At 42.2% G+C, this 15,564-nt stretch overlaps 1 protein-coding gene across 1 annotated transcript in view; it reads left to right on the forward strand.

Annotated features, from left to right (window-relative positions):
• The window catches only part of flt4 (fms related receptor tyrosine kinase 4), a 51,751-nt gene extending 37,041 nt beyond the window's left edge, over positions 1 to 14,710 (forward strand). The window contains exons 13-30 of the mRNA XM_004541022.5: positions 520 to 879; positions 1,454 to 1,600; positions 3,038 to 3,169; positions 3,667 to 3,773; positions 6,037 to 6,172; positions 6,630 to 6,734; positions 6,943 to 7,056; positions 7,804 to 7,892; positions 8,148 to 8,307; positions 8,403 to 8,497; positions 11,361 to 11,483; positions 11,630 to 11,741; positions 11,955 to 12,054; positions 12,289 to 12,394; positions 12,482 to 12,606; positions 12,888 to 13,008; positions 13,179 to 13,264; positions 14,120 to 14,710. Coding sequence (XP_004541079.3) covers positions 520 to 879; positions 1,454 to 1,600; positions 3,038 to 3,169; positions 3,667 to 3,773; positions 6,037 to 6,172; positions 6,630 to 6,734; positions 6,943 to 7,056; positions 7,804 to 7,892; positions 8,148 to 8,307; positions 8,403 to 8,497; positions 11,361 to 11,483; positions 11,630 to 11,741; positions 11,955 to 12,054; positions 12,289 to 12,394; positions 12,482 to 12,606; positions 12,888 to 13,008; positions 13,179 to 13,264; positions 14,120 to 14,339 — 2,438 coding nt within the window. The 3' untranslated portion in view covers positions 14,340 to 14,710. The remainder of the gene's footprint in view (positions 1 to 519; positions 880 to 1,453; positions 1,601 to 3,037; positions 3,170 to 3,666; positions 3,774 to 6,036; positions 6,173 to 6,629; positions 6,735 to 6,942; positions 7,057 to 7,803; positions 7,893 to 8,147; positions 8,308 to 8,402; positions 8,498 to 11,360; positions 11,484 to 11,629; positions 11,742 to 11,954; positions 12,055 to 12,288; positions 12,395 to 12,481; positions 12,607 to 12,887; positions 13,009 to 13,178; positions 13,265 to 14,119) is intronic.
• The last annotated feature ends 854 nt before the right edge of the window (positions 14,711 to 15,564 follow it).

The following is a 15,564-nucleotide window of genomic DNA, read 5'->3' on the forward strand; positions in this document are numbered from 1 at the left end:
GTTTGGTTTGACGCAGCAGGCTATGTTCGGGCTGAAATCGCTGGCATCCGTGCACCGCTGGCCAGAACAGGACATCAGGGCGCAACCAAAAAAAAAAAAAGTAGAGCTCCTTTGTGATAGCAGCCCAACTCAAAACACTCAAAGCAACTTGTGGGGTTGTTATTTTAGAACTATTAGAAGTCTGTGCCCAACACCCTGTTGCCTCTTTACGCTTCCATGCCAAAGAAATAGTCCTTGTGAAAATAACTCACACTGAGGTTGCCCTGCCATTAAGGGCCTAGTGGCAGTGTAACAAGGCCTAATGTTGCTGCAGAATTTCTTAATCCTGTGAGCAAGCACAAACAAAACTTCTCTTTCATTTTTGCTGGGATCCTCATAACAAGGCCGTCCTACATGCATTTGTTGGTTTATATTTTATATAAATGGCATTTTTTGAGGAGTATTTATTGATGTGTAATTCAAAGCCTTTCTGTGTAAGGGTAACATACCAGCCTGCCTGTTCTTCTCTCATCTTTAAAGCCATCCCCGAGGGCTTCAATGTAGATGTCCAGCAGTCTGAGTATCCCCTGGAGCAGGAGAAAGTGTCTCTCCTTTGCAGTGCTGATAATTACACCTATGAGCAGCTCCACTGGTACCGTCTTGACCCTCGGGCCCTGCAGGACGAGGAGGGTAAGCCCCAGGAGCTGGACTGCAAGAGCGTGCACCTATATGCTGAGGCTCTCCGTGGTGGGCTCTCCTTCCAGGAGCCCTCCAACAGCTGGGTCTTGGACTTCACTATTAACTCCATCCAGCTGCAGGATGAAGGGCATTACGTATGTGAGGCTCAGAGCAGACGCAGTGGGGAGAAACAGTGCCTTTTCAGATACATCTCTGTCAAAGGTGAGCAATAAGGGGGAATTAAAGCTCCAGACACAGAGATGCAAACACACACACCGCTGAATGCAGAAAGCAGAGTCACTCTAACTCCAGCGCACTAGGCTGCACCACTAATTATAGAGAAAAACTCAACCCTTGGCAGTGGCAACACACATGGGTCGCAGCGGAACTGGCGCTGAGATGCTAGAGGCTTAAAAATACCCACACTCAAAAGATCCCACGCAGCTCGATACCCACATCCACACATAATGGAGAAAATACTTGATGCCTGCACAGCATCAATATGTAGGGACATGAAAACAGAGCTGAGATGCAGCAGGGCTGAAAAGCACAAACAAATTCCTGCCTCGCTCGTGCTGTTTGCTGTGTAAGCTTGCGTCAGTGCCTGGAGGACATATGTACGCTTTAATGGGATCTTCTTCCTTTTGCCCTGATTTTCAAACCCACAAGAGTGCATCTTGTACATTTGCCCTCTTTGAGTTGATATAGTGTCGATATAGTGAAATAATTTTGATTTCACCTTCTCCATTGCTGATCTGTCTCTGGCTTTTGCTCTCCCTTCTCTCTCCCATCGCAGCCCTGGAGGCACCACGCTATAAGCGCAGCCTCACCAACCAAACAGTGAATGTGACCGAGTCTCTCACGATGGAGTGCGACGTGGAGGGCAGACCTCTGCCCCGATTCTTCTGGTTCAAAGACAACCAGCCTCTCCACCAAATGTCAGGTGCATGAATAAATCACAGCAGCTCATACACGTGTTTGTAGGACGGGGCTTTCGCATTCACACACGCACGCCGACAAGAAGTCAGAAAGCCTGCCCCTGTGAGGCTTTATTTGATGGGACTCGTATTATCCACTTTACATCCCAGTAGGCTTTGTTAATGTTTACACAGATACATCGACTCAGTGTGATCAAATGTCAGTCCAGCTATTCAGGTAAACTTCTTGTATGTTTAATGTTGTGCTTTATTTTCTGTCTTTTCTGCCTCTGAATGATTGATAGGCGCAAAAATAGCTGAAATCTATAGCTATAATACTGTAGTGGAGTTTTCCAAGTGGAAACATAAGTAGCTCTTTTTGTGAGTGACAGCCTCGGATTGTTTTTTCTCAGTGTGTGCGATTGCTTTTGACATTACCCTCATGTTTTTGCAAGCCTGGTCAACAACATGCTAATAACGTTGCCGTCACACATTCTCTCCAGCAAGCCTGCACTCTTGGAACAATATTTTTCCTCATGTAAATTGTGCCTCGGTGTAGGATTTCTTCTACACTTTCTTCCTGGTCAGCACAGTCAGTGCAAACACGATGCACTGCAGGTTGCTGTGTGTGCACAACAAAGTGTTTTTCAGTGGTATTCAGTCATTTTTGGCACAACCGGCTGCAACTTTATCACGGCCCCCTTGTCGAGTCTGTGACATTGCCATTTCTCAAGATTACACCGTTGTCTTCTTGGAAAAATTCACCTCCTGCGAGTGTTCAGATTTAGGAGATTAGTCAAATGCAGATCAAGCATTCCACTGTCATGGATAAATGGTCTTTGGGATTAGATTGCAGTGTTTTTGCTAAACATTGGACCACTTCAGAATGTTTTTGTCCTAGCTATCAATCCAGAAACCAAATAAAAAGGAAAGGTCTGGTTCTAGGATACCATTGCTTTCCTTTACAAGCGCACATCAATCCCACACACTCACACTGTGGAACAAGTGGGTCAAATAGAACTTGTATCAGGAGTTCCTGTCATGATGTTTTTGCTGTAGAGCTCCTCACACATCCACACACACCCACACACATAAAACCCTCTCAGGCCGACACAGCTCATTAGCTTTTTAGTCTCTTCTTAATATCTGAAGGTGATGAGCCTGTAGGGTGGGTCAATGCAAGTCTGAATAACAGCTGATGCCCTGGGATCACTCAGAGGGGACTGTTTGGGGTGCGCGGCGGGATGATGGAATAATAAATGAATGCTACAAATGGAGGTCCAGAGGTGTGACAAGAATTCAAAAAGGCGCTGTGGAAAATGGTGCTGAATTCACAATGCGAAAGGGTGAAAAAGTGGCACTAAAGTCACAGCACACAGCACAGGCTTCGAATATGGGTTTGACTGCGTGTCACTAACAAGTCCCCCCCATCTCCACCCCATCCCCCGGTGCCTCCTTCGCAGGGATCCAGCTGCAGGATTCAAACCGCACGCTGAGTATCCAGCGGGTCAGAGAGGAGGACGCCGGTCTTTACACCTGCACCGCCTGCAACCAGCGCGGTTGTGTCAACTCCTCAGCCGCCGTCAGCGTCATCGGTGAGACAGCCGCACGCACACACAGTCACAGAGACACCTGAATCTATTCACCATACGCTCTCCCGGCTCTCTCCGTGTGCTTTTTCGAGTGCACTCAGGCCTGAAATTGCAGTTGTCCTTGAGCTCACATCTTCACCTCTCACACTCTCACCGTAACTCTAGTTTTTGTGCTTTTGTTATGTGCGGCTCTCAAATCATAGTCATCAGCCAGTGAAACACTGTGTTTTCTCATTCAGCTGGTGAATGAGTTTGCTGGAAGAGGTTTTATGGCCAATGGCTGAAAGTCAGCCCAGCACATTTATTTAACTCTAACGATTTTATTTAAGGAGTTTACTAGAAAGCTGTGGGGCAAATACTTTGTAATTTAGTGCCCCCTATAGTTGGTAAAAGACCAGTCCATGTGACAGGGCTGAGTAATTTTCAGCAGTGTGTGTGTGTGTGTTTTTAAACCCTTTGCATCTAACACTGACTTTCTTCCTTTCTTTCTTTCCGATAAGGATCAAGTGACCGGGCCAACGTGGAGATTGTAATTCTCATCGGGACTGGAGTCATCGCCGTTTTCTTCTGGGCCTTGCTCATTCTCATCTTCTGCAATGTGAAGCGGGTCAGAGGGCGCCACTTATCACTGTGTCTGAGTTTGTGTCTGTGTGTGTTTCGAGAGGAGCCGACAGGCTGTGACGGAGGCACTTTGACCCCTGACTCCTGTTTTGTCTATCTTTGAGCACAATCTGTTTGTTAGAGATAAGTCTGTCATTTACATCCAGAGACAGTTAGTGATATTTTCTTGGAGCGCATAGAGCGAATCATTTGCTGCTGTTAGCAACAGCAGCAAACGTGGTCATAATGAGAATCCATTTGCTCTTTATTTGCACACTTGGTAGGGTGAGTCTCTCTTTTAATTAGAGATGGCTTTCCTTTTTTTTCTCTCCGTCTTGCTTGCAGCGTCTCAATGTTTGTCTCTCCACCTTTCGTCTGTCTCTAGCTCTGCTCCTCTATGCTCCATTTTTCTCAAATACCTTTCTAATGATGTGTATTATGGTCAGACATCTCCAATTTAGTCTTGTCTGTCCAGAGCACATTGTTCCAAATGCAACCTTTCAAACCTAAACCTAACTTTTCAAACCTAAGCTGTGCTGCCATGTTGGTTTTATAGAGAGATGAGGGTTTTCTACTTAACTGTAACATTTAATCTCCTCACTGACGCCTATAGAGTCTTTGGTGTAGCTCTTGGGTTTTTTTGCAGCCTCTCAGAGTATTGCACGATCTAACACTGGGGTGGATGTGCTAAGGTGCCCAATCCTGGGAAGACTGTCATTATGTTAACACACACCTGAATTCTCCAGACCAACAAACTTCTGCTTTTACAAGGTGCTCACTGATGTGCCGATGCACTTAACTTGCTGATAATCAGTTACTCGAGTACATTTGATTTCAGCTGTGGTTCAGGTGGTAGACTGGGTCCTCAATCAATAGGTAGGTGGGTGGATTGATTGATCATCCAGTCTGTCGAAGTATCCTTGGGCAAAGTACTGAATCTCACACTCAAATGCATACATTTGAGTGTGAGTGTGTGTTTTAATGTTAGATAAAATTGCTTAGGCATGAAATTTAGTGCTTTATGAATGTGTATGACTGGGTGAAGGCATTATAGAAGTACCAGTCCATTTTACCATTAGCAGCACTTGTCTACCTCTTAATTCATGTGGAAGCAAAAAGGATGCACTTAGTTGTTTACTCTTTGCTTCTGCATTAGTGGTTCGATTTTTGTTAAATAAATAATGACGCAGTGTCACCTGTCAGGTGTAAATGTTCATCTCAGATTGTATTTGCCTAATGTTATGACCTGCTAAAGACCAAATTATTTTTTTATGATGTCCTGTTATATAAAACCTTAAAATTGAAGAAGGCTGTACTTTGTACAGGACATATTTGACATATTTTATTTGGATCCGCACTTTTAATAGTAACAATTGAACAGAATACTTTAAGGTCTTCATCTTAGCTAGTTAGATTGCATTGGAACTTAACTGCAACCGTAGCATCACACTAACACTAACAAATGCCAGGTCATGACAGGAGGCTATAAAACATATGTAAACACAACATGAACATACCACATGTAACTACAGTAATAGGCAGTAAACAAAGGTGTTGCTCTCACTCCTGAATAGAAAAGAAGCTCAGTTAATGACACCAGCAACACCCGTGTTTACCTTCTGTTTCAAGTCAACATGGCTGCTGTTGCATGTTGGGCTTTGAAGGCTGCCAAACAAACAAACAAAAAAAAAAAACAGGTGTCCTTTAACTAAATACACATCCAGAGACAAACACAGAGCACAAAAGCATTTACTTTTTAAAAGTGTGCTTTTAATGCTTTGTACACAGCACCGCAAATGCACACGGCCTGTGCTTAAGCCACCAGACAAACATTCACTCCCTAAAAGTGCATTACTAATGTCACTTTGCATGCTAAGTAGCTACTAAGCTTATCAGCTGCAGCATTTAGTTAGTGATGAGGTCATGAAGACTCCTGCTAACAATGCCTCATCCTTCGGTGGCTTTCAGTGGCTGCTGTCAGTCAAGCGCAGATGGGGCACTTTATTTAATATTTCAATACAAATCATTTTCTTTGCTTTCAGCAATAAAAGAAAAACACTAAATGTGCTTTAAAAGAGCATGCTGACATATTTCTAACTCTAATAAGAGCATGACTAAAGGTAATTTCACTCGTTTGCAGTATACCATCGACCTTTCCTTCTTTCTGTCCTCGTGTTATTTACGTTTCACATTTGCGCTGCGTGTCCAAGCGCTTCCTTTCCAAGATTCCCTGTTATTCAGCCCACCTCTCGTCTCACCTTGAACTTCAGGTTAACCCAGCAGACATAAAGACAGGTTATCTGTCAATCATTATGGACCCGGGGGAGGTGCCACTGGATGAGCAGTGCGAATACCTGCCCTACGACTCATCGCAGTGGGAGATCTCCAGAGACAGACTCCGGCTAGGTGGGTAACAAGGAACAGTGAGAAAAAAGGGATGGTTGCTAAAGTAGCATAGGAGCCTGAGGTATGTGTGAGGACATGAGCAGGAGTGGATGAGAGGCAAATAGATGGGTGAAACTGAATTACTTTTGCATTTCCACAATCCATAATGGCATGATTCTGGATTGCTGCCAACTGGATAGAGCGCTGCCAGCAATAGTGCTAATGTTAAATATGTGCTCATTCCCAGAACAGCTTTTTAAAAATGCCCAGAAGAAAAGCATCTGTTCCACGACAGCAACTTATGGGAGCATGTTGTCTAATGTCCCGTTGCTCCTCCTTGTCTCCATGGATGCCATCTGCAATTTTTTTCCCATTGCAGATGGAACTGTTTATGTATTCCAGTGAGGCTAAAATCAAGCACGCATCAATCAATAAGCATGAATATCTTGTTGATTTTCTGCTCTTTCTCTTGACACAGGAAAAGTTTTAGGGCACGGTGCCTTTGGAAAAGTAATTGAAGCATCAATCTACGGCATTAGCAAGAGCAAAGGTTTGGACACGGTGGCTGTCAAGATGCTGAAGGGTGAGATTTGGCTTTGTGTGTTTATGTTCTTGGAAGGTTACCCAAAGTGAAGCAAATGCTAAACAGATTTGATGCAGTCAGAGTAATCAAAGTTAGGAGAAATTGCAGTGCAGTGCAGCCCACGCAGTTCATGTTTGTACAAGATATGCACACGTCAAAATACACAATGTGATGTGTTTTATTTGGAACATTTCACTTTGTATTGCAGACGGAGCCACGGCCAGTGAACACAAAGCCTTGATGTCAGAGTTAAAGATACTGATTCACATTGGCAACCATCTGAATGTAGTAAACCTCCTGGGAGCCTGCACCAAACCAAATGGTGAGGCCAAAGAATTACATGGATTATGTTTGCAAAATCCTATTTTTAGAATGTAATAAGTGGTATTAGTAATATTAGTACAAGTGTTTAGAAACCACATTGATTGAACTTCAAAGTAGCAGACCATATAGAGTGACAGTTCCAAATCTGCTTTGGCATTAACATCAGCACAAATACTGTGTACCAATAGCTTCGTAGCTTGGGTTTCCATGGCCGAAGAGCACCTGTAGGTGTAATCTGGAGGTGGCCCAGTACTCGTGTCCATATAGTGTATTAAATACATTTGCACACAGTCACCTAACAAGATAAATGAAGGTGGGATTGTTTTGGTAATGTTGTCACTGTTTCAGCCTTTGATCATCTATTTTCCTCTGTCAGTATTTTTGGGAAAGCTTCATGTTCCGGCTCTGCTCTTTTGTCCTGTTCAGTGTAAAAGTCCTTACATCATTTTGTCCACCCCCCTTTCCCTTATAGCCTGTAACCAAATGAGAGGTAAAACAGATGCCTTCATTCTTTTCCCTTTCACCCATGCATGATTTTGACCTATAGAGAATATTTTTGAGTCACGGACATCTGAAAGTGTTTATCCTAAACAAAAAGCAGCCAGGCAGCTAATCTCAGGCGGGAAATGGTCCAGCTCAAGCTGCAGCGTCTCTATTTCAGATACGGTGCGAGAAAAGACAAAAAAAGAGCTTGTAGACGAGCAGTGAACATGTGCTGAAACATTTGAAACATCTCTGTTACCAGGCCCGCTGATGGTGATTGTGGAATACTGCAAGTATGGGAATCTCTCCAACTTCCTACGAGCCAAGAGAGAGTTCTTCCTCCCTTACAGGGTAACACAGCGCTGCAGAACTCAAGCAATTTATTCAAGCACTTTCACATTTGTTCTCTGATGGCAGCTCAAAGCTCAGAAAGACTATCTGTAATCATGTTTTCATTTTAACCTTTTAGTCTGTCTCATTTTTCTACCTCTGCTTTGTCCCCTTTATGTAGTTTCTGTTCACAAACTCAGTTATCTGCCATGTTCTGTAAGTCTTAAGCCCGATATTGATTTTTGAGATGATTCATTGAAACGCTTCCCCACTTAGGATCGCTCTCCAAAAACCCAGAGCCAGGTGAGGCGGATGATTGAAGCGGGTCAGATTGCCCAGAGGACTCGTCAACCGCCCTCTCCATCCTCCTCCCCGCTCACCGCTTCTCAGAGTCCATCATCCAATACGTCCAGTCAGACTCCCGCTGTAGAGAAAAGTGAGTCATTTTATGTGATTGAACTCCTCATCCCGCACCGCGCTGTTTTCTTTTCTCGCCGTGACTGCCCTCATCCTCTCCTTCTCTCTCTCCAGTGGAGGACTTGTGGAAAACTCCTCTGACGATAGAAGATTTGATTTGCTACAGTTTCCAGGTGGCTCGTGGGATGGAGTTCCTGGCTTCCAGAAAGGTTAATTCTCAGCATTACAGTGTGGACAATTAATGATTAAGCTGTGATGAATTGTCACCGGAGGTTAGCTTCAGAGGCAGCGGCTTGTAGTTTGGGGCATTTATGAGGGGTCCACAGTGGCTCAGGTGGTAGAGCAGGGTCAACCGCTAATGCTTGGCATCTCCGATCCCTTGGCTCAGAGTGTCATGTTCTGCCATGCTTCCTGTGACAGCTCCACTGGCATAGAGTATGCATCTGAATGGGTAATTGAGCGGTTAAGTGTTTTGTGCACTAAGGTGGAAGGACACTATGTGAGTGCATTTCATTTACCATCAACTTTTCAGTCCTTTGTGCCTAACAATGATCCCCAGTTTAAAACTAGCAGAAGAATATGGATGTTTTTGCATTGATGCCACAGTGCAATACACAAATTAAATTAGAAAGATTTTTAATGAAGAAAAAAAAAAAAGGTTTAACATTGGCATTTTGAATTGATTGCAGTTACGATATTAGTGGTTTTCTCAGTCCAACATACAACAACTCAGACCAACTGTGATGAAAGCACAAATTACCATTTCAGAGTCAATAACAGAAAGAAATTTATTAATTAAAAAGAAAAAAGTTGTCTTTAACAGCTGATATAATCTGGAAATCAAACTTAAGAAAAGAAACAGAAATAACACTGATTCTTTTCCTGAGGTTTAAAATATGATGCCGAGGACACAAAATATGAAGACGTTAGGGGATGGTGTAACTGCCTGCTGAATCACTAATTACTCTTAAGGTTTTAACATCAACTAAAGAACAGGTTAAGGAATTGACAGAGGCATTGCTTACCAGAATTGGCAAGGGTTTATGTTACAAATATAGCCCCAGTGATAGCATAACAAAGGAAACTGGACCCAGAATGGAACCTTGAGATACGCCACAAAAGAAGAGTGTAGTTACCATTGCTGATGGAAAAAGACTTGAACCTGGGAAGTACTACCATAAATACCAATACATTGTATACAAGAACAATAAAGTCACCAGCATCAACACAGCATCAATACATTAAATGTCATTTAAAGGTACCATTATCCGTTGTTTTCTTTTGAGTTTAAAATATTGAAACCATTAAAAAATACAGACAATGCAACCGGCATCAGAATAAAATGTAATCCTGTTCATCCTTACCTCAAACCTCGTCGATGAACTGAACTCATCGAAGCAGATTGGATACAACCCTCCCATCTCCAGACAGCGCACAACGCTATAAGCTAACAGTATGCCAGCTAATGTTAGGCTGTTCAAAAAATTGTCCTAAATATCACACGTTCCATCCGACAAACACTTTGATTAAATTCTCACATCGTACAAGAGTTTACTCGCTAAGCGTCACTGTTCAGCAATGTTAGTTACACCAATGTAAATCTCGACAGCTGGACTAAAGCCTAGACTCGCTACAGATTACTTGTCCTACAGTGGCCACCGTAGCTAGGCTTGTGCATTTCATTTAGCTTCAATCTACTGACATCTAGTGGTGAGACTTTATACACCGTAACTAAGATTTGTTCTCTTTATGAGAGCAATTACTGGTGCGTGTTTAAAGTAGACAATCGTTGTGTACTAACTGCATAGACAACATGAAAAAGAAACTAAATCCCAGCTTAGAAATAGCACAGTTTGTAGAGGTGCTTGACGTGTTATGGTATTTTATATATTCTGTTACCCTGTATGATCACTATTTTATTATTACCGGTATTGTTATATTATTATAGTGCCTTTTATGTTCAAATTTATTTTAGATACTCGAAATACATGTGAGCAGGTTAAAAACAGTAGTGTATTATGATTAATGAAGCGATCATTCAATCTGTTCTGCAGCAACTGCATTTGTTGCTCTGGTAATGTGGAGAAAATACACAGTAGTATAAACTGGGACTACTCAATTTAAATATTAAGCACAATTCCTAAGTACTTGTCATTTCTTATAGCGACTCTGCCACCTGACCTTGACACTGGAAGTGCATCAGGAGTGTTATCACAAAGTATCTAGGCCTCCTGAGTTATACTGTCTAACGAGCAAAATCTTTTGACTTAAGAGATAAGAGGTGAGCTTTTCTCAGAGCAGTTTTTATTGAAGTCCAAGAGATAGGACTAAACTGATTTAAAATTATATGACTTTTTAAAAATTCATGAATATTAAAAAAACATGAAATCAACTTAGAATGGAAGTTTTGTCTGCACATAAAATGACATTAAAAGCATTCAGGTACAAGTAAAGCAATAAAATTAAGATTGTGTTTTAATTTTGAGGAATACTCCTCGCAAACAGCAGAGATGTTTCAAAGCACTTCGATGCAAACTGAATTCTCACATTTTCCAGGCGTTAGAGAGGTGTGTTATTGGATTGTTTCAGTTTGACGGTGAGCTGATTTGATCCCCATGAACTCAAAACACTGTCAAAATAAGCTTTTAAAAATTGTGTTTTACCAAAACACTGATACGCATTGCTATGGTTCATTGCACTGTAACTGGATAAACGATTAAATCGGAAAAAAGGGAGCAGCTGCAACTTGTAATGAATGTGATACTGAGACTTACAACAGCAGACTGGCTGGCTTTATTTGACTCCCCCAAACCACTCAAAGCTGTGTTTGCTTGCCAGGTTTGTGAAGGGTGCTGGAAGAGATACAGTTCAGCCCCAGTTACAAACTGGCACACGCAGACACAAACACACTCCCTGGTTTTAAAAAATGGTCAATGGTACACTCTCCCAAATAACACTTACGCAGAGGAAACAAGGCGGACACCGCGCATGCAACCACTTAAAAATCACGCACATGCTCAAACACCTGTCTGCGGAGTTATGATGTATGCGTGGTCCTGTGTGTATCCACAGTGTATCCACAGAGACCTGGCCGCCCGTAACATCCTCCTGTCAGAGAACAACATTGTGAAGATCTGTGATTTTGGGCTGGCCCGAGACATTTACAAAGACCCCGACTACGTCAGGAAAGGCAACGTATGTCACCACTTTAGCTTCCCGGGAAAGAATACACTTTTTAATTGTTATTATTTCTTTTTATCCACCCACATAAAGATTACTTTTAATGGCGAGTCTCAGCTGTGTTTTATCTGCCTGTCATATCTGTTTTAATGTTCTCTCAGGCTCGCCTCCCTTTGAAGTGGATGGCCCCAGAGAGCATCTTTGACAAAGTGTACACCAGCCAGAGTGACGTGTGGTCCTTTGGAGTTCTCCTTTGGGAAATCTTTTCACTCGGTAAGAAGTCGGAATCATAACACATGCACACGCATCTTTTATGTCATCTGTGCAGAACTCAGTCTCTTGTGATTGAAAATATTTATAAATGTCAGCCGGTGCCAAAAGCAATGAACTTTTACTAGCAGAACGAATCAGCATCCCTATTATACAAGTACTCAGTCATTTGTCTTCCTGTTCCTAATGTGGTGGTTGATGTTGGTCTTTTCTTAGGTGCATCTCCGTATCCGGGGGTACAGATTGACGAAGAGTTTTGCAAGCGATTGAAAGAGGGCGTCAGGATGAGAGCACCGGAGACTGCCTCTCCTGAAATGTAAGCATTTAGTTTCTCTCTTTCTTTCCGCATCTTCGAGAAAAAAAATGCTTCTGCTTTCAGGAAGAAAATATTGCTCTTAATGTCTTTAACTGGGTAAACCAGTTAGAAGAATGACTTCCGTTTTAATGTCATTAAGTTGATTTGCACATCTAGGGAACAATGTAGGATGGCATTTGTAGATGCATTTGAGGCTGTTATGCTTGTTAAGACTGCGCTGCCCTCTGCTGGTAGATATGGCATCATGCTGGCCTGCTGGCAGGGCGAGCCAAAAGAGAGGCCCACCTTCCCCGCCTTGGTCCAGATCCTGGGAGACCTGCTGCAGGACAACAGTCTACCTGTAAGTTCTGCTGGAGAGATAATGTCTCCAACTTTCTTCTGTAGTTTTTCTTTCTTGGGGTCTGGATCTTGTTCTTATTTCCTTCAGGATGGGAAGGACTACATCCCCCTGAACCACTCACAGAACTCTGAAGATGATGGTTTCTCTCAAGCCTCTTCGCGCCCGCCATCTGAGGAAGAACTGAGACTCGCTTGCAACACTATGCCCACAAGGTACAAGAGAGCAATCCCCTTTTATCCACCAGACCCCATAAAACGATATGAATGATACAGCAGATTGTTATTGTTGGATTTATCAAACTGTCACTTTTTGTCATGAACATAATGCATCATAAATACAACATATAATGATTCCAATAGCTGTGTAAAGATTCCAATTAATGTCCAAAAAATGCTGGTAAACTGAAATTTGTGTTTCAATTATTAAAAATAGAAATGCAATATGCAGCTCAAGTTTGTTTGCGATCATTGCCTTTTCTCTGTCTTTCGGTCAGGTATTATAATTGTGTGCCCTTTGCTGGCTGTGTGTTCGTGGGGCCGTCCAAAATATGCCAGCCCAGAGTGAAGACCTTTGAAGAGTTGCCTCTTGAGATGCATCCACAGAAACCTCCTCAAGTAAGCTTCTTATCCTCTTATCAGCTATTGGAAAATGTGAACTGACTGGTGACATTTTCTGAAAGCTTTTTCAGACTTAGACATTATCACCTATGTTTATTACTAAAAATGGTCGTTCTTGGTCGAGACAGATGTAGCACCTGCGTCAACCTGTGTCTTTTTTCCTCTAGGACAACCAGACGGACAGCGGGATGGTTCTGGCCTCCGAAGAATTTGAGAGAATTGAGCACAACCACGGGGGTGTTGTCTTGAAAAGGTTAAATGATATGAAAGCAAAAATCTGAATATCTGTGAAAACTGGAATCGAAGCACTAGACGTACGCAGCCAGCTGTTTAGTCACACCATCTGACATTTGGACCGCTACACACTAATTTCTCACCATGAAACAGCACAATGACTGTCGAGTTAAAGAAAAACTTTAGAAATGAATGCCTTTATGCTCCACATGTTTCAGAGTCAATACGAGAAAACATTTGCTTTCTTTTGCTCGGAAACTGCAGAATAGTCACCCGCTGCTTTATGTGGAACGAAACTAGATTTGCAAAGGAAGTAAGCATCAGTGCAGTCTCGATCTATGCATGGGTAAGTGGGAGTAAACAACTGTCTGAGTCATTCAAACCTGGGTATTAGCAACATTTTGAGAGTTGCAATGTTGTAAAAAGCCAACATAAACTAAAAGTGAAAAAAGCATGTTTTTATGGAGAACTTACTCCTACAGTAAAGTGTAGGAGGAGCCTATGTGAGCAGATGCTCTGATCAAAAAGGAGTCAAAAATAAATAAACTATCCCATTCTTTAGAGGATATATTACATAATATATAATATAGTACGTATATTAAATCAGTGTGTCAGTATCTTTGGTGCCTCTGAAAGTCTTTTGCTTAATAATGTCTTCAAGCAGCTGGGCTCCATCATTTTGCACAAATATTTCGTAAGTGTACATGCTGGGGATTGGTGTATTCGGGACTGTCTTGCAATAATAAGCTCATGGTAATAAACAGGGGAGTTCAACAATGATTATCTAGGTTATAGAGAATTGTATCAATCAAAATTCACAGAAAGTTGTTTAGCCTGAGTTGGGAGTCTGTAATTTTTTTCCTTCTTTCCTCAGTCGTATAAACAGTAGCAGCAGCACGGAGCCTCTGACAGCCTCCCACAGTTCCCCAGATCAAAGCCATGCCACAGGCAGCTCCAGGCTCCGGCCCAACTTCTTCAGCCAGCTGTCAGGTCAGACCTTCTACAACAACGAGTACGGACACCTGTCCGAGGAGGGCTTCTGTGACTTCTACTCCTCACCGAACACCACCTCCCCGGCCTCTTCGAATGTGTAATTTTACCAAAGATGCATAAAAAAGGGGTTTAACACAGACAGCTGAGGTTGAGGATGGTTTGCAGTAACATCTCAGTATTGACATGTAACTAGTCTTTTTTTTATATATTGAAGATCAGGTTTTAGATTCTCATGATTACTTTCATCTCGAAATCCTTCTTCTCTCAGACTGTTGCCTCAACAAATGGACTGAGCTACATGTGCCTGAAGTTCCTCTAACCAGCCACTGCGTGGCAGCATTATGACAAAAACAAACCACAAGTATTTTCTAGTCACACACATATATATATTTTTATCTTTTATATGCAGAGAATTCTTTCTTTATTTGTGCAAATTATGACTCATACAAGAGGAAATAAAGAATTTTATCTCCTTCTGCTTGTTTTTTCCCCAATGATGAATATGAATTTAGAGTTGGATCTGTCGTAAAAGCTGTACTTCAGTGGAGTAAAGTGTCAATTTGTGTTTTGGCCCACAATGAGAAAGAGCCACAAGATCTGTGATTTAGTCAGTGAAGTAAACAGATATTTGTGGCATCTGTGTCATTCAGTGGAGGTGGACACACTTAGACTCACAACATTGCTAATAAGTGATGGAAGTAAACAGAGGGATGGAGGGGGAATAAAAGGAGTGACTCACGGTAAGCACCTTTATCAGAGCTGGACGCTTGCACGATGATAGCTGTAACAGCTTAACGCCCTCTTACAAGCTCACATCACAAATGACAGCCTGCAGGGTGTTGTCCCAGGCTGCCAGCTGAGGGAAATGAGAACCGGCTTGGTGCAAAGTCCACTTTGTGACATTTACAGCTAGGAGAGTGAGCGTATACAAAGTCAGAGACACAAAGGTGCCACTTTCAGCTTCTAAGAATAATCGTTACCATGTTGTTCAGGTAAAAAGTCATAATATGGCCTTCATAATTTGACTTTTTATTACAAATACATTTCTTGCAGTTTAAAGAAGCTAAAAGAAATAAAAAGACACCTAAAATTTTTAAAGCCAAAACTCGTTCACAGATCACTTTCTGAGGTTTTTTTGGAAACACGAATCATACCAGAGTAACCTTTATCGTAACCTCTGAGGACAGCGCAGGGATTACAGTAATTTGAGCGTTAAAGAGAAAAGGATGGTACTCAGAGTAGAAAAACAGGTTTTAAGGTGCTTTTAACTCAGCGATGATCACTGACATAACAGGGAGTGTTGTAATGACAACAGAATAAAAGGAA

Source organism: Maylandia zebra, linkage group LG2 (assembly GCF_041146795.1).
Source record: "Maylandia zebra isolate NMK-2024a linkage group LG2, Mzebra_GT3a, whole genome shotgun sequence".
In the NCBI taxonomy this organism is placed as follows: domain Eukaryota; kingdom Metazoa; phylum Chordata; class Actinopteri; order Cichliformes; family Cichlidae; genus Maylandia; species Maylandia zebra.